Source organism: Artemia franciscana, chromosome 5, assembly GCF_032884065.1.
Source record: "Artemia franciscana chromosome 5, ASM3288406v1, whole genome shotgun sequence".
NCBI lineage: Eukaryota > Metazoa > Arthropoda > Branchiopoda > Anostraca > Artemiidae > Artemia > Artemia franciscana.
In genome coordinates this window covers 36,658,081-36,685,070 of record NC_088867.1, presented here as the reverse complement: position 1 = coordinate 36,685,070, position 26,990 = coordinate 36,658,081, and the positions used below count along the sequence as shown (strand labels likewise).

Below are 26,990 nucleotides of genomic sequence, written 5' to 3'. Positions count from 1 at the left end.
TAGGTGCAGCAAGATTACATTGCGACTTTCAGCTCTTTCACGAGAAATATCATTTAAATGTTTCGAAGGATTAACTACTTCAGTTTAATGTACATCTTGAAAAAAATGATCCAGATTAAATGTATGAGGTCCTTTAGAAACTTGATAGTAACATTCGGGTGTTAGACCTGGTCATCTTCATCGAAGCTTTTATTACTTGGTGTGCCTGTTGTTAGTCCCTGATACGATTTTTAGGCTATGACAAATAATATTTCTACATTTTTTGGGCGGAATACCCCTTCCTTATCACTTGCTTTTTACACTAAGGATTTAAATTGCTTTAAAAACACTTCTCACTCAAATTTTACGACCCTTATGTCTGGGAAGTCTTTCTTAAAGAATTATGATAAAAAGTCAAACTTCGTGAGGGTTGAGGAAGGGGTAGTCCCCCTCATTGGCTATACGGAATAAAATCTGTTCGTTTTAAGTTTTAATGTTGCTCCTTACTTTCATTTGAAAAAAAAATCTGTTTTCTTTATCTCTGACCGTTTTTATGGCACTTGGTGTTAACCAAGTGACACATAGCAATCGCAAATTCTGTCGGCCGGTCTGTCTGTCCCGGTTTTGCTAGTTTAGGTACTTCCAGATAAGCAAGGACGATGAAATTGGGCAGGTGTATCAGGGAGCAGACAAGATTAAATTAGAAATAGTCTTTTCCCCGATTCGACCATCTTTCGACCATCACTAACTTACGAACGGGTGATCGAATCGTAATGAAATTTGATATTTAGAAGAATATCGTGTCTCAGAGCTCTTGTTTTAAATCCCGACTGGATCCGGTAACATTTGGGGGGGGGGGTGGAGTGGGGAAACCTAAAATCTTGGAAAACGCTTAGAGTGGAGGGATCGGGATGAACCTTGGTTGGAAGAATAAGCAGAAGTCCTATATACGTAATTGACATAATCGGAACGGATATGCTCTCTTTGGGGGAGTAGGGAAGAGGGTTAGTTCTGAAAAAATAGAAAAAATGATGTATATTTTACTTACGAAGGAGTGGTCGGATCTTAATAAAATTTCATATTTAGAAGGACCTCGTAACTCAGGTCTCTCATTTTAAATCCCGACTGGATCCAGTGTCATTGGGAGGAGTTGGGGCGAAGGGAACCGGAAATCTTGGAAAATGCTTAGAGTGGAGGGATCAGGAAGAAACTTCGTAGGAAGAATATGCATAAGTGCAAGATACGTGGCTGACCTAACCGGACCAGATCTGCTCTGTTTGGGTGATTTTGGGGGGGGGGGGGGTAATTCGGAAAAATTAGAAAAAAATGAGGTATTTTTAACTTACGAACGGGCGATCAGATCTTAATGAAATTTGATATTTAGAAGGATATTGTGCTCCAGAGATCTTATTCTAAATTACGACCAGATCTGGTGACATTGGGGGGAGTTGGTGGGGGAAACCTGAAATCTTGGAAAACGTAAAAATTGAGTTATCTTTATCTTACGAATGGGTGATCAGATCTTAGTGAAACTTGATATATAGAAAGATTTTATTTCTCAGATATTCCGTTTTCAATTCGAATTGGATCTGGGGACAAAGGAGGTTGGAGGGGGGAAACAGAAATCTTGGAAACCGGAAATCTTGGAAAACGCTTAGAGTGGAGAGATCGGGATGAAACTTGTTGGGAAGAATAATCACAAGTTCTAGATTTGTGACTGACTTAATTGGAACGGATTCGCTCTCTTTGGGGGAGATGGAGGGGGTGTTAATTTGGAAAAATTAGAAAAATTTAGGTATTTTTAACTTAAGAACGGGTGACCGGATCTTAATGAAATTTGATATTTAGTAAGAAATCATGTCTCAGAGCTCTTATTTTAAATCCCGACCAGATCTGGTGACATTGGGGGGGAGTTTGAGGGGGAAACCGGAAATCTTGTAGATATGTGACTCTGGACTGGATCCGCTCTCTTTGGAGGAGTTAGGGGATCCAGCGCTTTGGCGAGTTTGGTGCTTCTGGACGTGCTAGGACAATGAAAATTGTTTGGCGTGTGAGGGAGCTGCACAAATTGACTTTATAAAGGCGTTTTCCCCGATTCAGCCATCTGAAGGGCTGAACGGAGAGGAAAAATTAGAATTAATGAGGTATTTTTTAACTTATTGAGAAGGACCTCGTGTCTCAGATCTCTTATTTTAAATCCTGACCGGCATTAAGCCTCTGATTTTCCTTTTAAATCAATCTATTGATTCTTAGAATTTTGCTAGAGCTCATACCATATGAGCCCTCGGCTCTTCCGGCCACGTCACAAGTGTCATTTGAGCTCTTAGCTCTTGTTTGACTTGTGCTAGGAAATCTCCTCACTCCTTCCCCCTCCGCGTAAAATATCCCCGGGAAACTTCCCCCCACATGAAGCCCTTCCCTTAAAAAAAAGAAAAAAAAATGTTTGTTTCCCAATTGCAAATACTGTACGTGGACCATGGGCAAATTTGGTAACTTACAGTCTTTTCTCCAGGGCCCATGTGTGGCCTTGTCATCCCCAAAGGCATAGTTATCGGACGTTTCAACTAGTGCTAAATTCAATTGCTGTCTGTCTCAAACTCTTTGTCGGATGTCTTTGGGGAAAAGGGGACGTGGGATGCGTGCTAGTTGCCATCCAATCTTTTCGGTCGATTAAAAGGGGCACTAAAACATTGGATTTCCGACCGAATGAGCCCTTTTTTGGTCTTCTAGGGGCATGGTCCGATACGGTGACTTCTGAAAAAAAAACAATAACAAATAAAAACTCATCCATGACATTTCTTCTGGCAAAAATAAATACAAAAATTTTCTTCAGATCGCTGGTTAGACTTTTTGGGTATGTATCCTCATTTTTTTTTAATTCAGGGATGTTTTCTCAGGCTAATAGTCTGTGATGTGTAACATTAAACTTAATGAATTTTTAATATTTGGAATTAGCTGAAAAAGCCAGCTGTTTTAATGTATCGATTTTTCATCAAAATTGCGGTTTTTACTCTGAGTTTCGGTTACTATTGGACTGAATCGGTTACGGTTCGCTACCGCGAACTGTTTGACATTGTACGTTTTAACCCGTTATAATAATACTGACTAAAAAGTACAGGGTTTAACTGGCTACAAACGTCAGTATACATTTTAAATCATCCTGTCTTATACCATGGTCATCTTCGGTGACGAGGGGCTGGGATATTTCGCTAGTGGTTGTACATACTATTGTCTTATGATGCCTTTTACCATTTTACGAAAAGTAACCTGAAGTGAAGATACTAAACTGAAATAAGGAGTTTGATACTAATGCTGCTTTCTGCTTTGTCTACATTTTACTTGTTAGCGATACATTTAATCATAAATTAAATATTCGCATTTTTGGTTTCACTGACTGTAAAGTCAATATTTTGTTTTTGATAAATTTAGGGGCTTGCTACATACCTACGTTTAAGGTTCAGCTGACAGCAAAGCTTCTGTTTCTGAACCCCTTCATCGGATTCCAGGTAAAAGTGATGCTCCTGCAACACTTTACGTTTGCTTAACAACATAAATCTAGTGACCCAGCAGAACTAAGTATTAGCTAAATATATGTCTTGGTAAGGGTCAATCCCCACGTGATAAGTTGAAAAAAGTAGTTAATATGTAAGCTTTTTTTTATTGTAGAATAACCACAGAGCTTTTTTCTGAATGTGTATTGTTTGGCAATCTTATGTATCGGTGGTGATATTTAATCACCTTATAAATAATCTTATTTTTGTCATGTGTCTCGTTGAACTTAAAAATAATGAGCCAATTTGTGACTTTACATGATGTAAATTCTTTTTTGTAAAGTATTACATGGCGAAAAAGGATATTGGCATCCGTTGTAAACTTCAATCAAAATTGACTACACAGTCTTGGTCCAAACCTCGTGCCATCGTCCTAAGGGAGATAAATTCCCTTTTGGGCTGTTGTATGCTGGGTATACTAGTAGCCTTGTATTGTCTTTTTTCGTAGAGAGTAAGGGAGTTGGGCCAAGTTTGTATTATGCATCTAGATGAAAAAAAAATGCTTATCATAATTTATGGGCAAATTCAAAGGAAGCATAACGGATTGATCAACGTTACTCAGCCACACATCTTGATTTTTTTCGAAACACAAGATCTCTAAGCCTGGACATTATCTATATGTTTGCTCATGTACGAGGCATCACGTCTTAAGTTTAATCCTGTTATGTCTAATTTATGTAAGCATCTTCTATTTTATGTATATTATTATATATTTTATTCTTACAATGTGTAGAATAATAGGGATATTCAAAAATATGTGGTCCAAGAATTTACTCTCGGAGTTCATTGACACGGACAGGCCTTTACGTATCCACTTTTATGAGCATATATTTCTGTCACTTTTTTTGTAACGCTTGTTGATTCATCAGTGGAATAACCGTCGTAAACCTAGAAATCTGGCCTGGATAGGGCTTAACCTAAAATATTAGCTGTTCACATGAATGAAAACACGCTGAATTTTAATCGAATCTCGTACTTAAAAGCAAAGAACTTTGTAGGAATAGCGAAACCATTGGTATAATCACAACGCGCAACATATTTCCTCTCAAATGATGGGTTTTTGGGTGGGGGTTTCTCGTTGTGTAAGTTTCAACCACCCTTCTTATGTGGGTTGATCCCTGGCTTTGTTTTATGCTATATTTTCATAAAACATAAATCATGTAATTTTATGTCTTTAACGTTTGCCTACGTTCCAACAAAGGCAAAATTAATGTAGAATGTATCCTTTTCTTGTAACTTTTGGAACTTTGTACCTAACATTAGTCTTTGTTATTTTCTCTTTCAACCCTCTTCTTCCAGTATAATTTGTAATTAGAATGCCACTTTATGTATTTTCTTTGAATAACCCGAATAATGGTTAAGTATGCAAGTAGTATATCATTGGCTTTTATGGAGTAGCCTTGATGCTAGTGTAGTTGCTCTAACATTCTTTCCAATATTCAGATATATTCGCCTGCAGAGCGGTCAAGATTGGAGAAACAACACTATGGAGGACGACGTGGGAGCAGACGCAGTGATGGCGATAATGAAAAGGAAGCCCTCCTCTCAGCGGTAGGTGATGACACTTACGGTGCAGCTGGACAAGTATCGGTAATTAGGCTTGACAATGTAGTATTGATTCTCCAAGATTTGACCTTTTTTTATTTGAATCGTGCCCTTATTTTATTCACTTGCAAGATTATTAGGTACCACTATTTCAGTTAACATTAAAAAGAGCGGATAAGAATCAAAACAAGGTCAACATTGATGTTGCATAAACATTATGGAGAAATGTATGTCATCGGAATGTGCAATTCTAATCATTTGGTCGGGTTTCCAAATTTTTAGACATCCCATTAATTCATTGAATTCCTGTGTTCAAAAATGTTTAATTCATTAACATTCAAAAACAAATATGGGTCAAAATTAGCCTCACCTTTAAACTTAGCCCTTTTTTTTGTCACTCAACAGTAAATTTCATGTTAAAACACTAAAGTCGTCGTTTTTACACACTGGCTTTCATGTATGTATTCCAACAGAATTGTCTGGGCTGCTTTTAAACTGGAGTGCACGGAGGAGAGGGGGATTAGGATCCCCTCCCTCCCTGATATCCTAAATTTTCTTGGCATACAAAAAGCCCTCCAACAACATTTTTTTCTTATTATCGGACTCCCTTTGAAAAAGTTTCTTCGTACGTGCCTGCCTTTAGGTAATCGTTTGACAGCTGTATGTTGAACATTAACCTGTACAAAAGTTTTGTTCGGTTCTACTGTTTCTGGCCGTAACGAAAAAAAGGGTTAAGATGTATTTGTAGGTTACTTATTACGGAGGGAGGATAAATAAGTAGTCAAAATGTGCTTTGGGATAATGGCCCTGGGGTAAAAAAAAGTAAGAAGTCCTCAAGTGCGACGGGAGGAGGACATAAGAAAGATCTAAGGGAAATGGATATTCAATAGGGGGGGGATTAAGCAGTAAAGCCCGAGTAGAATTTATAAGAAATAGCTTTAATTGAGACCAGAACAAAGCTGCGCTAAGAAATGAGAAAATTTGAGAAGTACCAATTGCAATCCAAAATTGTCTTTTTTTCTATTGTCACACTACGAATCACTAAATAACGAGATAAATCGTCACTTTAGTATGTACTCAGTCCTCACAAAGTGGAAAAGAAACTTAGTAATATTTCTGGGAGGGGGAGAAGGCCAATTATATTTTAGAAGATTTTCAAAATTGACCCCAAAGCCATTATTAGTTAACAGGTTCAGAAGTGGGTCCTAATGAATATGCTGAGGAATACCATAGTAAACGGGAAGGTCAGGATAAAAGTATTTATACTTACCCGGATAGCGTATCCGGGACTTTTGACCAGGGAAGAAGGATTACAAAACCGGATAATCTGTCGGGGATTTTTCCCGGGGGGATTACAAAAAAAGAAACTTACAAAAAAACATCAAAATTTGTCTTTATGTATTTTTGTTAAGTTTTTACGAGTCGGACACTAATGTTGCGGGAGGGGGTGGTTAAAACCATGTAACACCCCCTCCCTGGATACGGCTTTGACTTAGTCAGTTTCAATCTACATGAACCGAAAGAGATAAAACGGGACCTATTCTACTTTTTAAACCAGAACCGAATCTGAAATCACTAGGAAGACAAGAAGGTCTTGGACAGAGAGAGGTAATGAGGTCTGGGAAGTAAGGGCAGATCTAGAGCAAATCTCGGGGGGCCCAGTGTGGCAAGGGTGCCAATATGCAAAATCTTGGATTAGAATGTGACAATGGTGCTATTAATTGACAAATTTATAAAACGAAGATGACAAGCAGAAAAAAAAGGAATGAGGGCACCAGAAAAAAAATCTTGGGGCGAGGTTCCCCCGGCCCCCTGGATCTGCCAGTGCTGGGAAGGAGGGCTTGTGGGAACAGTAACTCATTAGACTTTTTTCGTGTTTAAACATTTGATTTAAGTAGGTAATGATAGAAACATCGGTATGCACTAAGAAAAAGGAACTTAAAGTTATGAAGTTTGGTGGGAAAAATTGTTTTTTTTTTCTGTGTATTAGTCGCCTAATCTGTTATTTTTAAACAAGAAAGAAAGAAGTATTTTGCGGCTTTGACACGATTTGAGACGCTTTTCTATTCATGGTATCAAACATTTTAATGCTAATAACAATTCAACTAAAATACTTTGAAGGCACAAAAAAACGAGATTATCTCGTCAATTAATATTTTTGCCTAATTTTCTGTTATAACTTTTATATATAATTTGCCTGAGTCAAAGATTAGCCAATAGAAATTCGTTTATTGGAATTTTTTTTTGCCATGTCCTCTAGGTTGGAAATTATGAGGCTGGAAGTAGAACTAGTTAGTAACCAAATGTCAATATGGCAGAGAATGCCATATAAACAAAGCTGCAATCAAGGCTGGTCCCTATGGGGGGTGGTGGTGGTGGTAAAACGTTTTCTTGAGACAGGGTAAAAAAGCAGCCTATTTTTCGGGCCACTAAATATTTACGATGACCTGTACCAAGCCCAGAATTATAGCTTTTGCGATGTCAGGCTCCATGTCAGTCAGTCGTAATTTGCAAGATGAATACGCAATTATAAATATTATCTTGTGATTAGAAGTATGTGGAAGTCCTCATGGGTTATCTGTTTTTTAAAAAATATAAAGAAGTATAGTTGGCTTTTCTCCTAAACCATCTATTTATTGTAGTGGCTGGTTATGGCGCCAGTCTTGTTTTCATCCAAAGCAAACCATTCGTCGCCTTTTTTTTTCTTGCTTCTTTTGCTTATCTTGTGAGCCTGTCAGTCATGTCAGCTCATGAGACATGAGCCTGTCATTTATACTAGGTAGTATTCAAGCTTAAATCAGGTGATGTTAAGAATAAAGCTTTAAAATGCTAAATTGATGCATATCAATCTTCTTTAACTTAATTCATGTAAAAATTGAAGTAGCATATCAATTAATCTCTCATTCTTGCCTCTTGCATATGGTTTTATGTGTATTCTCAAGGATTCTTCATCGTCCAAAAAGTTGGAAATAATGTTGATAATACAATTATCACTATAGCTTTATATTGCTTTAAAATGAGCTTGGGTGATGAGACCTATTTTGCTAATTTATTTGTTACATGAATCCATTCAACAAACCAATAGTCAGTTGATTTACTTTTTTTTTCGTTTGTAGAAGTGAATGTCAAATTAGCTGTCCCTAAAGAAAGAAGGTATTTAGAGTTGGAAAAAGAAATTGCTACCGGTATTAAAAGCCGGTAATTAAAAAAAAAAAACAGAATAAAAGGAAAGTGGGATGCCTGTCATTGTTTATGCATAACACTAAAATTTAGTTCACACAGTCAAGGCCATATCCAGGATTTTGGTTCGGAGGGGAGGGGATACAAAAAACGCAAAAAAAAACGAATCAAAAATTTGTTTTTATGCACCTCCCCGTGAATGCAGCCTCGCGTGCAGCTGTTTCTTTTTTCTTTGTTTTACAGTGAAATATTTAAAGAACAACTATATACATGCAGTAGTAATCCAAACCCCAAAAATGGAATTGCATGTGGTCGAATACATATTGATAAATATGCCTTATTCTTGGTGTGTTTAACTCAACCCCATTCAACTCAACTCTCATTCAATTCAAAACCATGCTCTTCAGCCCAATTTAACCAAACCCAAACGCTACTCAACAACCTTGCAACTTAACCCACATTTAATTGAACGACTTGTTTGCAAAAATGTATGACAAGCCTTGAAAAAAGTTTTAATCAGTACTGATTAGATTCGAAATTTGGCGGTAAGAAGTTCTTAATAATTTGCTTGCTGAAAGATAAGCGCACCCTCCGATTTACCATCCAACGTCCTTTCCAAATATAATAATTGTTACCACGTAGTCGCGTGGCTATAAATAAAACTTTACTGATTTTGTTTTTGTTTTGGATCGCGAAACAGACGTTGAAGAGAAATAAGTACAGAAAAATAATTCGAAGTGACAAAATCAGCAAAGTTTTGTATATAGTCCTGGGTTATATCCTTCAAATATAATAGTATTAACTTCAAGAAGTCTTAAGCAATTCTTATTTTTCAGTGATGTAATCATAAAAGAGTGTTTTAAACATATGAAGTACACTTTCTAAATGCATAAGTTGTATAAAAAGAGCGAATTATATTTTAAAATGTATTTTGCTCTCAGCAAATCATACATAACGCTCTAATTTTTTAAGAGGGTAAGGGGGTAGTAGACTTTTTCTCGTTTGTGGTAATTTTTGTTTTGTTTTGAGTTTGACTATTCGTTTTAATTATCGCTCGTTTGGAGCTTAGTTTGTTTATTCGTAGTAATTTTTGTTTGTTTTAGGTTTGAAATGTTACATGACTTTGTTTCTATTTGTTTTAGGTTTTAATATGCCTCATAAAAAAATCTAAAGCTGAACGGCCAGCCATGACAAAATGAAAACGACAAAACGGGTCTATGGCCAGTTAAGGAAAACGAAGAGAATAAAAAGTCAAACGAATATTTTTTATGTAAAACAAGACTTCTTCAGCGCAGAGAAAAAAAAAACCAGAAACTAAAACTAAAAGACCATAAAAAAAATACACATAAAGTTAAAACAGACTAACTAAAATATATAATATACAATTACTATTTTAAAATTTTATATATTTTTTGTTTATATTTTTTTTTAGTTTTAGATTCTTGTTTTTTTTTTCTCTACGCTGAAGACGCCTTTCTTTTTTAAGTTCGAAATATTCGTTTGACTTTTTGCTCTCTTCGTTTTCCTTTACTGGCCATAGACCTGTTTTTTTCATTTTCACATTAATTTCTTTTTTTATATGTCTCTTTACTTTTCTTTGAATAGGACCTTTTTTGGAAAATTCTTAAGGTAATGAAAAAAATTGGCTTTGATTTCAAGTATAATTTTCTTATGCATGATCGTAGAGACCTTTTAGTTAAAAGGTCTCATATCCCAGGTCTTTAGCTAAAAAAAAGTTTAGTTTTAAAAGTTAAAAGGTGTTTAGTTACCAGGCTTATATCCCAGGGATAGGAAACATTAAATTAGGTGGTATAGAATTTATTTACTCAGACAGGAAGGATGGGGTGCATAGACAGGGAATGGGGCTCATAATGAATAAGGAAGTCTTGTTTAGGTTGGAAGGTATTTGTAACAGCATACTGATCGCTCATTTTCTTACTAAAAACTTCAGAATATCAGTTATAGTAGTTTGGGCCCCTGTATAACCGGCTGACGGAGATACTAGTGCCTCAGATAAATTTCATTTACAGTTACAGGAGCGAATAGACCGGGCTCTAGGTAGAAATATGAAATTTTTATTAGGAGATTTTAACGCCTAGGTAAGTAAAAATAGGGATATATGGTATCCTAGCCTAAGTAAATTTGTTGTATGAATTTTGGAAGTATAACAATCAAGTTATAATCAATATAGTATTTGGTCGTAAAAGAGGCAATAAGTTAACATGGTATTTAAATTATGGTAAGACAGCTAACCTTATTGATTATATTATTGTTAATCGAAGACTAGCAGGATCAATATAAGATACTAGGATATATAGAAGTGTTATTACTGATGTTAAAAGTGAAAGATGACCATCTAGCAGTGTCTAGGGTTAATTTAAAGCTGAATTTAGGAAGGGTAACTACTGTTTGGGAAGCTTTGATTTTTGGTAGACTCCGCGATGAGACTTCTTAGAGAAAATATCAAGGGACAGTCGAATATTCTTTATGTCTAATAGAGAGGAGGAGGGGCTTTTACAGGAATCATTTGAGTGATAGATTATGTGAAAATAAGAGGAATATGAAGAAAACAGAGAAAGCAGTAAAAAATTAACGAAGAGGTTTGAAGTAGAGGCCATGGGTAAAATTGCCAAAAATCTGGAAGATGAACCCAGACGGCATAAAGTGAGAGGTAATAGTCAATCTGGACTTGTCCCAGTTAACATACGAAAAGGCCCACAATTAGTGATAAAGAAAGAGTTCAAGAAAAATGAACAGGACATTTTGAGAATGTACTAAACCGTGATAAAGTTACAGGAAAAGATATAGAAAAGAATGGAACAGTTTTTGTCGTTTTGGATGTGAAGGAAGATCAATTTTTGGGTAAGAATTAGTGACAGTAAAGAATTTTATACGGTTCCAGCTGCTAATAGTGTGATAGAAAACTTTCTTAAATGTGGTGGTTATCAGGTTAGAAGTAAGTTACTAAAGATTATTAATAATCTTATTAATAATTATTAATTATTAAAAAAAAATTATTTTTAAAATAATTTTTAAATTATTTTAAATTATTTTTAAAAATAAAAATATTTTTAAATTATTAAAAAAAGATTATTAATAATCTGATTCTTGAAAAAGAGGAAGTGATTTTGGGAATGCTCTAATTAAACCGCTGTATAAGAAATGTGATAAGAGTGAGTATGGTAATTATAGAGGCATTAGCCTGGTTTCGTTAGGCTGCAAAATACTTATTAAGATGATACTTTTTACGCTTAGGGATCTTGCAGATGAATTTCCAAGAGAAGGACAGTGTGAATTTAGGAAAGGTAGAGGATGTGTCCACTCTTATATTAATAATTGAGAAGTACTTGAGTCATCAAACACCTTTAGTTCTCTATTTTATAGATTATGAGCACGCTTCTGATTGAACTGACAGAAGAGTTTTAGCGAAGGTCTTATCCTTGTATTGTATACAAGACAAATACATTGAAGTGATAAGTGCTATATACGAGAATATCATTGCTGTGTTAGTTAATGTAGGGAATAGTTGGTATTCTCATCAAGTCAGGAGTTAAGCATTGTTGCGTTCAATCTCCATTTTTATGGGTCATTTGTTATGGACTTTAAATTCTTAAGGAGCACAGAAAAGACAATTGGAGAATATGGAATCAATGGGGAAGTAAAACATTCATGGACTTAAATTATGCTAATGATTTAAGCATCATAGATGAAAGTGTTAGCAAAATGAATGAAGCTTTTGAGGTTTCGCGAGTTCAGGGTACTAGAATAGGTTTGAAAATTAATGTTAAGAAGACTAAGTCACTAAGGCTAGAAATAAGTCAAGATGAAAAGGTGATGTTAGGTAACAAGAAGATCGATCAATAGGGTAGCTTATCGTACCTAGGTCGTATAAATAGTAGAGACGTTGGGCGTAGTGAAGATGTTAAAAGTAGAATGGCCAAGGCCAAGATTGTTTTTTTCAAATTGAAACAGTTTAGACGCATAGGAAGATAAGTCTGCTAACCAAGATTAGAATATTGGAAGCTACGGTGATGACATTGGTCAAGTATGGTTCTGAAGTGTGGGTGCTCCGAAAACGGAGAAAGATTTGCTAGATGTTTTCCCGAAAAATTGCCTGCGGATTATTTTGAGTACAGAAAAAGCAGGTCGCTTTGTTTGGCAAAGCAGATCATCCCCGGTTGGAATAGGAAGATATCGTAAGATAAGATTTAAGGTTAATGGGAACTTCCTGGGAGGTTGTACACAGGGAGGCTTTGAATAGATTGGGATGGAGGAGGAGAATGTATACCTGTATTGGCTTCTTGTAGCTTGGTGCTGCACTGAGTCATTAGTTGTAGTAGTAATATTGAATTTGGTAAATTGTAAATCAATGAGTTTTTGAACGGTTATAGAACGGTCCAAACCTTTCCAGTATGCAGCAAAGTTTAACGAAAAAGACCTTTGGTATCTGATGTGTGGTGGACTTACAGACATATTTCTTTGCAGTGGACAGAGTAAAGCAAATGAAAATGAGCTTAACAGAAAACCCGTGCTATAACTTCTTTATCTTGAATTAGCTTGAGAAAAAAAAATGACCATCCTTGTCTTGTGTTGCGTCTTCCATTTCAATAGTTGTTTCTTGTGTGATTTAGGCCCATGGATTTTAATACAATTGGAGAACTGCCTTGACGCATGAAACCATGAAAGCTAGATTATTTCTGACGCTAGACGTCTGTTTTTGTATGAAAACAACGTTATGTTTTATCGAGAATATGAAGTAGAATCGCAGGTGTTATTTTCACTATATATTTTATAAAATTTTACTTGTATTTTTAGGATAGCTCTGATAATGCAGAATCCAGCATTGCATCTTCTGCTCATCTAATTGGACATTTGCCAGCTGATGTATCTTTAGAAACAACCGTAAGCGGTACCTCTAACGGAAGTTTAAGATCTGCCCATCATACATATAGAAGACAAAAAGCTATTGGATTCCTCCAGGCTATTAGGATTCCTGTAAGTTTTGTGTCGTAAAAACAAATCTGTCAGTTTATTACAAACGAACCCAGCCTTAAAATGGTGATTTAGGGAGTGGTGGGGGTTGGTATCAATTTTGGAAAAAGTGTTTTTTTTTTTTCATCTAAGTAGCTGAAATTGCACTTTTTGTTGCTGTAGTTTTCGATGGTTTTATGTCACACCACCGTGAATAATACCTTGATTACAGCCATGAATAAGGGGTGAAATACTGGTAAAAAGCGAATTTTAGTTTTATGAACATCTCTTGTATTTGAATTTTCTACTTCAAAACTGACAAAATCATTTCCAAACTACTTCTTTTCTCTTTTGTCTCTTCAATGGGGTCCTGCATTTCCAGAACTAGAGGATTAGTTGTGTGGATATCCATCCTTGTCATTCCAGTTATAAAGATTGATCTAGACTAATCGTGAATGTTATCCGACTCAGACTAAACATCAATTACTTTACTCATTTTAGAAATGAAGTAGATAAATTCGAGCAACAAGGCGTTGCCATTCTTGAAATGTATGATAGCTAATACAAACACTAAAACAAGTAACCTTATTATGGTTTCTTTTTTTTATAAGAATTAAATAAAAAACTGATTTTCTAATAAAGGTATCTATGCTACATATTTGTGTTTACAAAAAAAACGCTAGCTATGAGGCTTAACCTTATGCATGGGAAAGGTCGATTTTGTTCTTTGGATTCCCGGTGATTTTTCACTGTCAGCAAACTTACAATCATGTCGAACCAAAGAGGTTACGAAACATAGCGGTAACTTACAGGTTAGCCAGGAACCACATTTAAGGCACCGATAACCGGTTGGTTTCCAGTTAATCTTGATTCATCTGTGATCAAAGAGGTCTATATTCCCTTTCTACCTACAGATCACAAGAAAAAATAATAATTAATAATTCAGGAAAAGATTCTAACGTTGCCAAATGCTGTTGTGTTCTTGAATGCAGGAATAAATCTAAGATAGATTCAAAACTCACATTTCTCCTGCAAGTATGGTAATTCTTTTTTGATAACCTTCATTGTATAGTGAATAATAATTGTGGTGATTTAGAAGAATTTCTGATGAATGGCCTCATATCGATATGCATTTAGGGAGGGGCACATGGCACAGCCTCCAAACTCAAGTAATCATGACATTTGTAAATATTCCAGAATGTTTCTATGGATATTCGTGAATACACTATCATCTTTGTGTAATTTACCTGATTTGTATAATGTTTTTATGACACCCCCTCCAAAAATGAATTTCCTCCCGTAACGAATTTCTGTTTATGGGGCTGACGAGACTCTATAAGCATTTTTTGTTTTGTTTTTTATTAATATGTATCCTATTCCTAAACTAATTAGTTATTCTTTTAGAGGAAAGACAAAGGTTCAGAATAAGGTGAACCAAGGCTCCAGTTAAGTTTTTCTGAGAGAATGAACGAACCTGTTTTATCAGTGTATCCCTCTCCCAAACTAAGATAGAAGAGACCCTTTATAAGCAATGGTGAAAAGACAAGCTTTTGTCAGTTTTGATCCGCACTTATTTGAATGACTAAATCGTGGCGAGTAAGCATCTGCCCTCCCCTCCTGACATTGTCTTGTAGGTCAGTCTTTGGCTTTTACTGCACAATGAGTCTTCAGAGAAATTTGGATGATGTTGTATTTAAGTAAAATCAAACGGAATAGGATTATTTATTGATGAAGTCGTGCTAAAATAGCCGTATTGCTTTTGTTGACAGAAAATTTGCATATTTTCAAAATGTAGCGGTTTCTATTGCACAGCGTAATTATTATTTGTAATCAGTTTGTAAATTAACCTGCATAGCTACTGTAAGACACAGGCTTTACAAAATAAGATTGGGAAAGTAATCTCTTTCAGACAATTTTCATCAACTACTTTCTTTAAAATATTAAAGAGTTTGTCCAGAGAGAAATTTTTACTCTAGTAGGCTTACTCTAGTAGGCTTACAGGGCCAGCGACGATTTTATCAGTGCTTCTGAATTTATCATTAAGTTACATCTGGATTCAGTAAAACCAATTCAAAAAAAATAAACACTACGTTGTGGCATATTGCTGCCGTATTCCTATTTTGGAAAATAAATTTTTATATTTACATTTTAGGGTGTCATTGAGTTTTCATTTTGCCTATTCTTTGCGAAACTGATCAGTTATACATTCCTCTACTGGCTTCCAAGATATATCAAAGCGTCCAGTAAGTATTCTTTTTTGTTTACACTTTTAATTTTCCTGTTTTCAAAATTTATACCTGCGTTTTAATTGTTTATCGTGCAGCTTTTTTTTTGAAATGAAAAGGTGCAGATGGATTGTAATCTTTTCTTACAGTTGAAATAAAATAAGCATGTCTATTCGAGTCAATAGCACGAATCTAACACTTACATGCAAATAAATAAATAAAAAAATCAAAAATAGCAAGTGCTATTTCAACATCAACATATTTAGATACAAAGAAATTTCAGGCAGTAAAATCCTGGGCTAAAAGGATCAATAAAATTCTGCACAGAGGAATTGTTGTAAAAGGAGAGAGAATATTTTAGGCAAATAAAAACCACAGCATTTTGGGGTCTCTTGGACCCTCCTTGGAAGAAATATTTGGACTTAATGTTCCGTTAGTGGAAAACAATTATCCTGGAATTTTTTAAGGTATTTTTATTAGTCTAAGTGAAATTGAAGAAGATTTCCAAACTTTTCTCGTACTAAATATGATAGAAATACGAAGTTGTCACCTAAATTCGTGTGATAAGTTTTTAAGAGCTAATTTACGTAAGCATATTGACGTAAAAGTATATATTAAGGATAATATGGTTTTAGCGGTTTTTAATTCAAGCTTTAAGTAAGACTACAATATTACCTCGAAAAATAGAGGAAAATTCATTCAATAAAACTTTAGCAGGCGAGGTCGATTCACATGTTTTCAAGTCATACATAAAATCAGTGTAATGTGAAACAAAAAGGAAAAAAAGAAAGAAAAGAAGATGAACTGAGTCAAACGCTACTGTGTATCAGCTGCGACCGAAGAGACAGTAATCTTTGCCACTTTACTGTCAGCAATCAATCAATTTGAGGATTTTGTGTAATTTTGTTCACATAAGCAAGTTTCTATGTATTAAGAAGACGAATGAACAATGTAGCTCTGATTACTGAAATAGGCAATCTTGTCTAAGAAATTTTATGCTTATAAGTCTTCTAGCTTTTGAGATTTGTTGATGTTTCCGTGTACTTTCTTGATTTTTATTGGTGTTTCCTGGGGTACTTTAATTGATTTTTGAGTATGAGGCTATGGAAATATTCTTTCTTTTGCTTGGCCCTCTTATTAAAAGTGATAGTTTCTCTTTTTTGCGACCTTACAATTAGCCAAAGGTAAAAACAAAGTAGTCGGACAATCTCAATATTTTAGTATTTTTAAAAAGCTTCTTGATTACTTGCCCAAGTTGATTTCCGTGTGTATTGAGCAAAATCACTATCAAATTGGAAAGTTTAAGACTCTTGTTGCCAACGAAGCTTGTCAAACGGAGGCTTTGTTTTTAAATCAAGATGATGAATGATGGCCTCTCCTCGATCACTTGAACGTTTTAAAGGATTGATCGAACTTCCTGACAAAACGTCATTGTGTGCTTTCTTACTATTATGAATCACGCTTTCACTTTTATTTATCATTCCTTCAATTTTCTTTAGATCTTATTAAAATGTCAACGACATAATTGAACAGCTGACGCTTCAACAAAATTATTCCCAGCTGCATGGTGTCTGTCCAGCTGTTTGTGTATTGCAATGTGTTTTCTATGTAATCTGGTATTTATCTAATGACAAATACTGCAGAACAAAGAATCACCACCGGTCCTAGCCGACCTTTTCATTTTACCATTTTTCAAACTAGTTAGGCCCATAGAATGACTAAAAAAGACAAGAAAAGAAGCACGTTACATGAACTTATTTTCTTGCCGTATTTAAAAAATTATCTTTTTGAATATCAAAAGAATTTCAAAATTTAATAACCTACTCGCGAAGATTGCACAAGTATATCGTCACTATAAAGTCTAGTCATATGTAAATACAAATAATTAGTCATATGTAAATACATAATTTGCAATTATCGTTTGTGGAAACGAGTGATAATTGACATTGATTTGCACAGTAGGGGTGGTAAATAATATTAATAACTGTTCTTAACCTATGTATCCCATTGTGTTATATTTTTCAGCCTCTTTTACGGCCTCTGAAAGTGCAAATCTTTCAACCCTCTTTGATGTTGGAGGAATTCTCGGTGGTATACTTGCTGGAGTCATGACGGATCATACGGGAATGAGTGCCGTCACATGTGCCGTTATGTTACTTATAGCCATACCCATGGTAAGAGTCATCAAAGTTCTTTTTATAGACTAGTCTATTTTGGCATTTATACTTAGTTCATTTATGGGTCTGTTTAACTTTATTCAAGTTTCTCGACGTTGTGAAAAGATACAGATTTTGTCAAGAATATTGCGAAAATGTTCTTCATAAGCAAGCGTTTCTTTGGAGTTTCAGAATTTCATGCGTAATCAAACTGAGCAGATATCTCACGGAAGAGTGACTTGGTTATGTTGTCAGTGTATCTAAATTAGTATTACTAAGTAAATTAAACATTTACTTACCAGAAGTCTCAGCTTTGGGTGGGATGCGATGATAAAAATGGGATGACATCTTTAGGTACTGCTTGGCATGTAGCTTTAGCTTTCAACAGGAATTGATGGATTTTACGGGGAATACGAGATTCCTGTAAAATCAGTAGAGTTTGTTCGGTTTAAAGTGCAAACTTGAATGTATCAAGGATTTTCCTGCGGATTATCCCAGAAACCCTAGAAAAGAGATCTAGGAATCCCATCATTTACCATCAATACCCATTTATGGGTATCCCAGAAACCCAGAATCCCAGAAAAAAGAAAGAGTGAATAAAAAAACATCAACAAAAATGGAATAGTGGAAAAAAGATCAGTCAACTTTCATTGAAAAAATTTTCGACACGTGACAAATCATTATACATATCATCATCACCTACAAATCTTTAGATATAAAAGTCTAAAGTACAAAAGTAAAAATAGCGTATGTTACATAATTTAATCATATTCTTGAAATATCATAAACATAGTAGCTTTGAAGCGTTTCTCACTATATTTTGTGATTTTTCAATTGTGACCATATCTCAATATATATGTACATGTGTATATGCTCGTTTGCTTATTGTTCTTACTCGACCTCGTTTTGTACTTTGATCAAGACATTTGAAAATCTTATTTTTGTATTTATATATATATAATAAACAGTTGATTTTGTTAAATGAAAATATTAGCTTTTGTATTTCTGTTTTACTTATGTTAAAAGTTTATGCTTTTTTAAAATCCTTAATAATCTCTATTGCTAATTTCTAGGAAAATGGATCAAGTTAAATTATTGCTAGAAAAATAAAAAGTATGTGAAGTTGACGTCTTTTGATTTCAACAGCAGAAGTTAGATTAACCACAATTGTTTTATGCATAAGTTAATACAACGTTTTCTTTGCTTTTCAGTTGTTTCTGTACCAGTTATATGGTGCAGTAAATTTAGCTACAAGTATGATCTTATTAGTGGTCGTTGGTCTTTTCGTGAACGGACCTTACGCTCTCATTACCACAGCTGTTAGTACAGAATTAGGTACCCATAAATGCTTGAAAGGCTCGGCTAGGGCAGTTGCTACTGTAACGGCTATCATTGATGGAACCGGATCTGTTGGTAAGTTTACTTCTATTGTTTCATTTTTTCTGTAACTGAAGACAATTTAATCTTCGGTTATTTCATTGCACGCTTTGAGTTTTTAACACTTCTGGTAGAGAAATTTCGTAGTCGATTTTAATCTAAGATATTATTTATCTCGAATCATGTACCCCCAAGGGTGCTCATAGATTCTGATACATCCCCCTCTCTGGCACTGTCTCCACAATAGAAAACTGTCGAGCAAGAAAGTTTCCATTATACCATTTTCCTCGCTAATTCCATTGTCAAATTGACGAATGTATTATTGCCAGACTTTATTTTCTATGTCAGTCTAGTTGTGAAATTGAGTTTTACTTGAAAGTTTGACGGTCTGTTTAGATTTTTCTGAAATAATACTCCTTCTGAGGTCTTATTATCAGAGTCTGTTTAGCATGCCTGCATACAGAGGCAGGTGGGGTATTTCTCCCTCTGAGATTGATTCAAATCACCAAAGCGTATACAAAGTATACATAAACGGATATAGAAACTACGCATTAGCTATGGAAGGACCAGTTAATATAAAATTAGGAAAAAAAAATTTGTGACCTAATATCCTAATTTTACACTTGAAATCAATTTGTGTTAGAATTAAGCAATTTGTATTTCCCTGTGTTTTATCATTTATTTTAGAAATGCAATTAAAAAGTGCAAATTGTACTGACAAGTGTAGAAGCTAGAGGCCTAAAACTTTGTGCTTCTACGGATAAGTTTATCTGTAAATTTTGTCATAACTTATAGTAAATTAAAAGGCGTTTTGTTCATATTAAGAAAGCATAGAAACGCAGCTCTCTAAAGATTACTTAAATTGAATAGTTGGATTCTAGTACCAGTTAAATCTTTAGAAAATAGATTCTATATAACATTTTTGGGTGGCCTATATAAAATTTTGGGGTTCATGACTCAAGTAGAATCGAATCAAAAAAGTTTGGATACATCTTTGTTTTTATGTTAAAAAAATAAAGATATTTTTGTGGGCCCAGATTGGGCCCAATTTAACTTTGGATTCTAAGACTTTCGTGACCAGAGATTAAGAGTAAGTTCGGAACATTGTCAAAGCAGGCTCTCCCGCAGGCCTTAATATCCGGATATCTGCCTTTTAAGCGTGTCTTCCACAAATTTGCTGGAGGGTTTCCATGGCTTTTGCTCATAGAGAAGAGAAACCGATCCTCTCAGCATCCTTGTTGTGAGTATTTGTGTGTATTTACTCGAAAGAAGAGCGAGGCGATGTAAAATCTTGAAAGATACTATTAATAATACTTGGTACTGAATTGGCAATTCTGAATATATTTTGTTAAACGCCAACTTTATTCTTACAGGAGCAGCTGTTGGTCCCTTCCTTGCTGGTCCAATCTCGGAGCTGGGATGGGAATGGGTCTTCTACATGCTTATGGCTTCTGATGTTCTAGCTCTTTTGGTAAGTTTAAGCGTAGAAACAAGGTACATTTTAATAATCCAAGAAAAGTTCCTCTTTCATAAAATATGTTTTTCTATAGCATGCCATTATTTGACTTATTTAACAATAAGTGTTACGTTGACAATAAGTCCATGCTCAGGTGCATGGACGTACATGGGATTTTCTTTTAGGAAGGGAGAGGCACTATCTTTGTCAAAATGGGAGATCAAAAGCACATTAAATAGATACAAAAAAATGTCTAATGAATTACCTGTATCCTCCCCCGGATATGGGCTTGTCTTGTGTAATTATAGAAACTAAAGAAAAGTTTTGCGACTAATAACGTGTAAAATTTTATATAAATATTGTCAAACATATGACAGAAAAGGGGAGAAAAGATGAAAGAACTTTCTTTAATCTTGCGCTGTCAGTGTCGTACTTGATCTTATTTAATTGTGATTTCCCTAATTCTACTTTCCTTAGCCAAAGTAAATGATCCTTTTAGGTGAATCGTTCTTTTTAGAAAAAAAAAAAAACAACACAAGACTAAAAGTTTTTGGTGCTGATTTACGATTGAGAAATGTAAGATGTGAAATAAATATAAAAAGAAATTGTGTCTTAAATATAAAGAAACGGATACAGAAAGTCTATTCGATAGCGAATGCGAATATGGTATATTAAGCTTTAGATTTAATTTAACTTTCCTTGGTATATTCACGGACTTATTAGCAAAATATTTCGTATCAAAATATTAGTGCTCTTTTTGTTTTTACAAAACGTTACAAACGTTTTTCTTTCATTTGCTTATGAATGGACAAAAATAGAGAAATATGCTTGCAGTTGTCTATTTTCCCAAGTCCATCCTAAAGAAGGGCTCAGAATTCCAATGACTGTTTAAAAAATTACCCTGTCGATCTATATAAATCTTAATGAAAAGTACACACAATGTAGGGAGGAAGGGGGCACTCCCCTTCTCTGTTTTCGCCACTTTGCAGAAGTGGTAATAAAACGGACTTCTTACATAGCTGAGAAATTTTCTAAGAAGATTGTAGAAGGAAATGGGCTTAAGTATATTTCTGATTTAGTTGTGACACAACAAATGAACCAAGATTTGTTCAGCACACTGGACTGTTAGTTGTTAGCCCCTTAGTATTGGATACTTTACTCTGTTATTGAAATATGCAAGGAAAATTAAGGATCGCTGGGTACTTCCCTGAAGAACCGTTCCTGGATTAAATTAAAAAAAAAAAAATTCTTTTTCAACTGAGAATAAGGTGCAGCATTAAAACTTGAAACGAACAGAAATTAATTATGTACATGAGGGGGGTTGCCTTCTAAAATACCTCGCTCTTCACGCTAATGTTTTTTATTTAGTACTTATAAAAAAGCTTATTGTTCTAATTAAATGAGTGTCTCAGGAGTAGTTCTTAAAGAATTGGAACAAATAGTTAAACTTCAGCATAAAGACCGAGGTATTGCGGAGGGGACAATCTCCTTGTATACGTAATACCTTCTGCTCGTTTTTTAGTTTCAATGTTGCTCTTTGCTTTCGCTTGAAATAACCTGTTTTTTTTATTTAATTTCTGGTCGTTTTTTTAAATAATGCCTAGAAATCCAGCTCCCCCTGTAAGGAAAAATCCCTCCTATGGAAAGATCTTCTAGACAATTCAAAGACAGTTATCCTTAACATCTCCACTAGTAAAATAAGTTGGCAAAGAGAAAGTAAGACAAATAAAAGAGTTTCGTATGAAAATTCTGGTAAATCCCTTCTGTGTAAAATTCCCCTAAAAAGTTCACCTCCAGGAAACTTCTGCTCCCCGTGGAAAGTTCTCCCCGGGGTAAATCCACCTTGCAGAAAATTCACCTCCTCCACCATAAAAATTTATGCACACTTTCCAATAAAAAATGCTATACGTACAAAAATGGGGAAATTTTATAACAGAAAGACATTTCCGCAGGGACCAAAGACATAGTTATTGGACCTATAAACTATACTGAACAAAATGACCATCTGAAAATTTTGATCGGACGACTTTGGGGGAAAAGGGCCGTTCAAGGGGGGCTAGTTGCCCTCAAATCTTTTTGGTCACTAAAAGGGCGCCAGAACTTTTAATTTCCGTCCGAATGAGCCGTCTCCCGATGTTCTAGGGTCATTGGTTCGATACGATGACTCCTGAGAAAAAAAAACACACATCTGTGTGTGCTTAAAATTGTTCAAAAAATACAAAATTCTGCATTTTTGCAGATGGGACCTTGAAAACTCTACAGTACGTTTCTCTGATATTCTGAATATGATGGAATAATTTATATTAAGATTGTTTGCCTTTATGGGATGTTCCCTCCTTTTCTGAAAATTAGACAAATTTTCTCAGGCTCGTAGTCTTTTCTAGCAACACTGAATCAATATAATAAGCAGATTCTTTTGATATCTATTGCTTTAAAATTCTATTTTTTGAATCTCGGTTACTATTGATCCGCATCACCCCTAACTTACAGTTAGTTACCCTCAACTGTTTGATGCTCATCTGAAGCAAACCTATCGATGACTGCAAGGAGAGTGCAAGCCTCTAGAAAATACCAGGAAACTCAAATAGACGGCCGTATGCGCTTGGAGATTTCCAAAATGCCCTTATGCTAGACTACCCTAAGCTTTCGCGATACAAAAAAAAATAATAGCCTAATATCGTACCCCTGAGTTAGGCATATATTAGATCATTTTAATGGTCATTATAATGTATGAACGCTTGCTTTTTATGAACGTTTCTTTTCTTACTATACAAATGTTAAAAAAGCGGGAAAATTAAATGTGCCAAGAAAAATAAAATAGAAGAGAGAAAAGGTTTTGAAAGTACCATTAAAACGTGGAGCCATTAAACCCTTAAGTCTTTATTGAGGAAAAGCCGTGCTCTGAGAGTCTTACTGAGGAAACCATTTATAAATAGTGGAGCAATTATTGCGCAATGGCTAGGCCTTGAACAAAATCAGAATCAACGGCTCTTCAACTGATAAGGGCTTTTTGTTAGTCAATAGTTGGCAATTTATGTGATTCTTCAATAGATAAATGTTGACTTGATGAAAATGGTTTATGAAAGCAGCTATCTACTCTGTATGTTTTTAATATTTTACAGTCAAATTTGACGTACATATATTAACTGTTGCCTAGTTTTGTAAGCAAATGTATTCTATTATTCCTTCTAATACTGCTAATTTGAATTTCAGTTTTTATCCCGTGTTGTGAAGCATGACATAGAGCGTTGGTTTTCAACCCGACAAAGTAGAAGAACTAGAAGATCTCAAGTCTAACACGCTTCCTCGTAGACGTCCAGTTTTTCTTGTTCTTTCCTTTTTTTCTCTCTCTCTTGGAATGATATCTTATTTATGCGAGTAATTTCTTTATATGGACTTCTGTTGTCTTCTAGATGCAAATGTTTGTGCCTTACTTTCTTTAAATTATATGTGCTTATGGCTGTGTGAGGTTCCAACAGGTAAATTATTTTAACTCAAAGTTGAGTCATCCGTTTACTGAAATTTAGGATAATTTGTTGTTTATACTGTATAATTTATTCTTTTTTTTAATTTTCGTTCCCACTCTCAAGAGTGCTAGAGACAGGTGCCATTACTTTTAACCAATCAGACAACAGTCCTGATTGGTTAAGACATGATTGGTACCCAGCGAAAAGCGCTATTGTGCCATTTTCAACTTGGAATGATTAATATGGGCATAAATCAACTTTTTGAAAATTTCATGGATAAGTAACCGTTTAATTGGCATCTATCCTTTAGCCTACCTTTTTGTTAAAATGCGAGTAAGGTCTAAGGAATTGGTTTTATAATTCGTAAAAATTTCCGGTGTTATTACAAATTTACCTGAATCTTTTATATTCACATTTTGTGAATCTTTTGTGTTTTATTTTTATTTTATTTTTACCTTAGTTTAGTAATTTGAAATAATTTTACAAATTAAAGCGTGATCTGGGTAAAATAAAACTGCTCAGATACGTTTTTTTTTTAATAGATACTTTTTAGGGGCCTCTCCAGGATTTCTGACTTTGCAGACGTCAAATTAATGGGGTAGATTCAGGAATTCTTTATTATAGGACGTTTTTCTTAGATCCCAAATTTTGCTGTTTTTTTACTTGTTTTCTTTTTAAACCAAGTTGTGTCTTCTAGAAGACTTTCGAGGAATTATGAGCTCTATAAAAGCCGTTAAGTTACGATTTAAAAATCGTAGGATTTTTCTCCTATTTTGATCATTTTATGAAATGAGCATTAATTCGTTCTTAAAGCAATTATACGTTAATGCTCTTCAGTTTTTATGGTTGTTTTGTTTTCTATATGCATTTCATTTTTACAAATAAAATATTCCAATTGATGCTTTGATTTTCCTTACATTTCTGACAATATTTTCGTTTCTTTAGAAGTATCACACATAGGAGTTTTCGAAGAGTAGTTGTAGTTTCGGCAAAATGCTGATATGGGAAAATTGAAATAGCCAAAATACGTGAATATTTCATGGCTCATGTCAAACAACTGAACTCTAAAGCCTCTCTCAATTATGTGTCTTTGAGTATGGGGGGGGGAATTAGGGGAATATTTTTCTGGAGGCTTGTTCCTTGAATATTTTTCTGTGAACATTGTCAAATTTAAGTAGAAATTAAACAAGATATGGAAACAATCATCAGACAGGTGACCGTAATATCTTTAAAATTTTCGCTGTCTTCCTGCCACACTTTTCTTCGGACTTAAATTTTTGACTGAAATGTTCTTTGCATATTTTTTTTTATTTTCGGGGATAAGTAAAACTTATGATGCTATGTCAAGTGAATTCAGAGCAAAATCGGGCACAGAAACTCAAATTTCTACAACAGAAAAGAGTGCCTTATTTCAAAGAAAGAGAAACATAACATAAAAAAATGATGCTGCGGGTGCCAACAGCCATAATTGATCATGCAATTCAAATCAACTATAAGTACAGAAGAAAAAATATTATGACCCGACAGGCCTCCCTTAGGTATGATGATAGCAAGAATTTAGCCCTACGCTCACATGGGTCCGATCGAGCACAAGTATCGAAGACGACCATTTTTTCACTTTAGGTGCCATGATGAAACGAATTAAGGGGACCTTCCTCCCGCAGAGGATAGGTTGTATCTGGACACCCAAAAGACCCGATTTGAACAGTTAGTTTAATTTCTCACAAAGTTTGATTGGGTTCTGACAATGTATTTTGCAAGATACTCTGATGGAAAAAAATAATTATCCCCCCCCCCAAACATTAGATCATATATAAACTAAAAAAACACATAGGGACACTTACTTTTACATTCAGATTGGTTTAAGATTCGATGATTTTTTCTGATAGATGTCTTGATGTCAAGAATTTATAAGTTATTACCCCTTATCCATTTCCTTACAGAGCTCGGATCGAGTTCTGATCTTCAATCGGCATAACTAAAACACTAGTTTTTGCTTCCCACCAAGTGTGACTGAGATTTTTATAATATGTACTGATAGAGGTCCGGATCATGGGGCGGGGGGGATTCCCTTTTCTACCTGGGAAACAAGAAGAAATTTATAAAGGGCAAGAGAAAATCAGAAAAAAACTTCTATTTAATTTTTGCTAAAACAAAACTTCTGGTAGCACTAGTTTCCTCCACAGGACATTGTCTGGCAACTTCTTGGTCCTGATGAAGATAATTTAAGGAATGCCACCCTTCCACACACACACAGATGGATTGTATCTCGGCATCCCAAACGCACGAACACAACATAAAATTTTACTTCTAGAAGATGTGCAAATGAAAGATTCTGAAATTCTGTTGGTCTTGCTTCCTGTTTATTATGTAGACTGAATCTTTTTCCTTGAAAATTTTGAACCTCATTTTTTTCGATTTTAGAATCTACGCGCCCGAATCTTTTTTTTCTAATATTCATCTCTTGCTGTTACAGCCAATGTAAATTACCCTTGTGAATATTATTACGACAAAATTTCTCAAATGAAAGTCTATAAATTGTATAGAAGTTAATCTTATCTCGAGTGCAGTAATTTTTAGAACAACCATAAATAATACTAAAGACCTCATTTTCTAGAAAGCGCTTTGAATTTGGAACAACGAGGAACAGAATTTAGATTGTTTTTGCGTTGATAATTGAATTATCTAATATACGTTTGTCATGTAAATTTGAATATACCGTTTTTTTTAAGTTCATTCCGTTTTGTTTTCGTAAATCTTGATGCCAGTAGTGTTTCTTCGTTTCGACTTTAAACTTTGATCTTTACTCTCTTTTTTTTTTAATCGAAGGAAATGTCAAGGTCCATTCAATTCTATGTACATTAAGAAAAATTAGTCTTCATCGAAGAGGAATTAATAGTTCTTAAAGTTTTAAAAGCAAAACTGTGTTTGAAACGGGACAAGACTGACATTTTACGTCCAATTTCGATTATAGCCCGGGATGCATAATATGAACATAATCAGCCCCAAAGTATATCAAATTACACAAAAACACAACATTCTTTGAACAAGCAACTACAAATTGAAAAATATTATAGTTTGTT

At 34.7% G+C, this 26,990-nt stretch overlaps 1 protein-coding gene across 3 annotated transcripts in view; it reads left to right on the top strand.

Moving 5' to 3' along the window:
• LOC136027354 (glucose-6-phosphate exchanger SLC37A2-like) overlaps positions 1 to 24,808 on the top strand; it is a 46,568-nt gene extending 21,760 nt beyond the window's left edge. The window contains exons 6-12 of one of the 3 annotated variants that reach the window (XM_065704515.1): positions 4,974 to 5,081; positions 13,071 to 13,250; positions 15,379 to 15,469; positions 17,477 to 17,625; positions 18,819 to 19,020; positions 20,358 to 20,455; positions 23,654 to 24,808. In XM_065704515.1, the coding sequence (XP_065560587.1) occupies positions 4,974 to 5,081; positions 13,071 to 13,250; positions 15,379 to 15,469; positions 17,477 to 17,625; positions 18,819 to 19,020; positions 20,358 to 20,455; positions 23,654 to 23,737 (912 nt within the window). In that variant the 3' untranslated portion in view covers positions 23,738 to 24,808. Of the gene's footprint in view, positions 1 to 4,973; positions 5,121 to 13,070; positions 13,251 to 15,378; positions 15,470 to 17,476; positions 17,626 to 18,818; positions 19,021 to 20,357; positions 20,456 to 23,653 lie in introns of all 3 variants that reach the window. The other 2 variants (XM_065704514.1, XM_065704516.1) reach the window with 2 other exon arrangements.
• Positions 24,809 to 26,990: the final 2,182 nt, after the last annotated feature.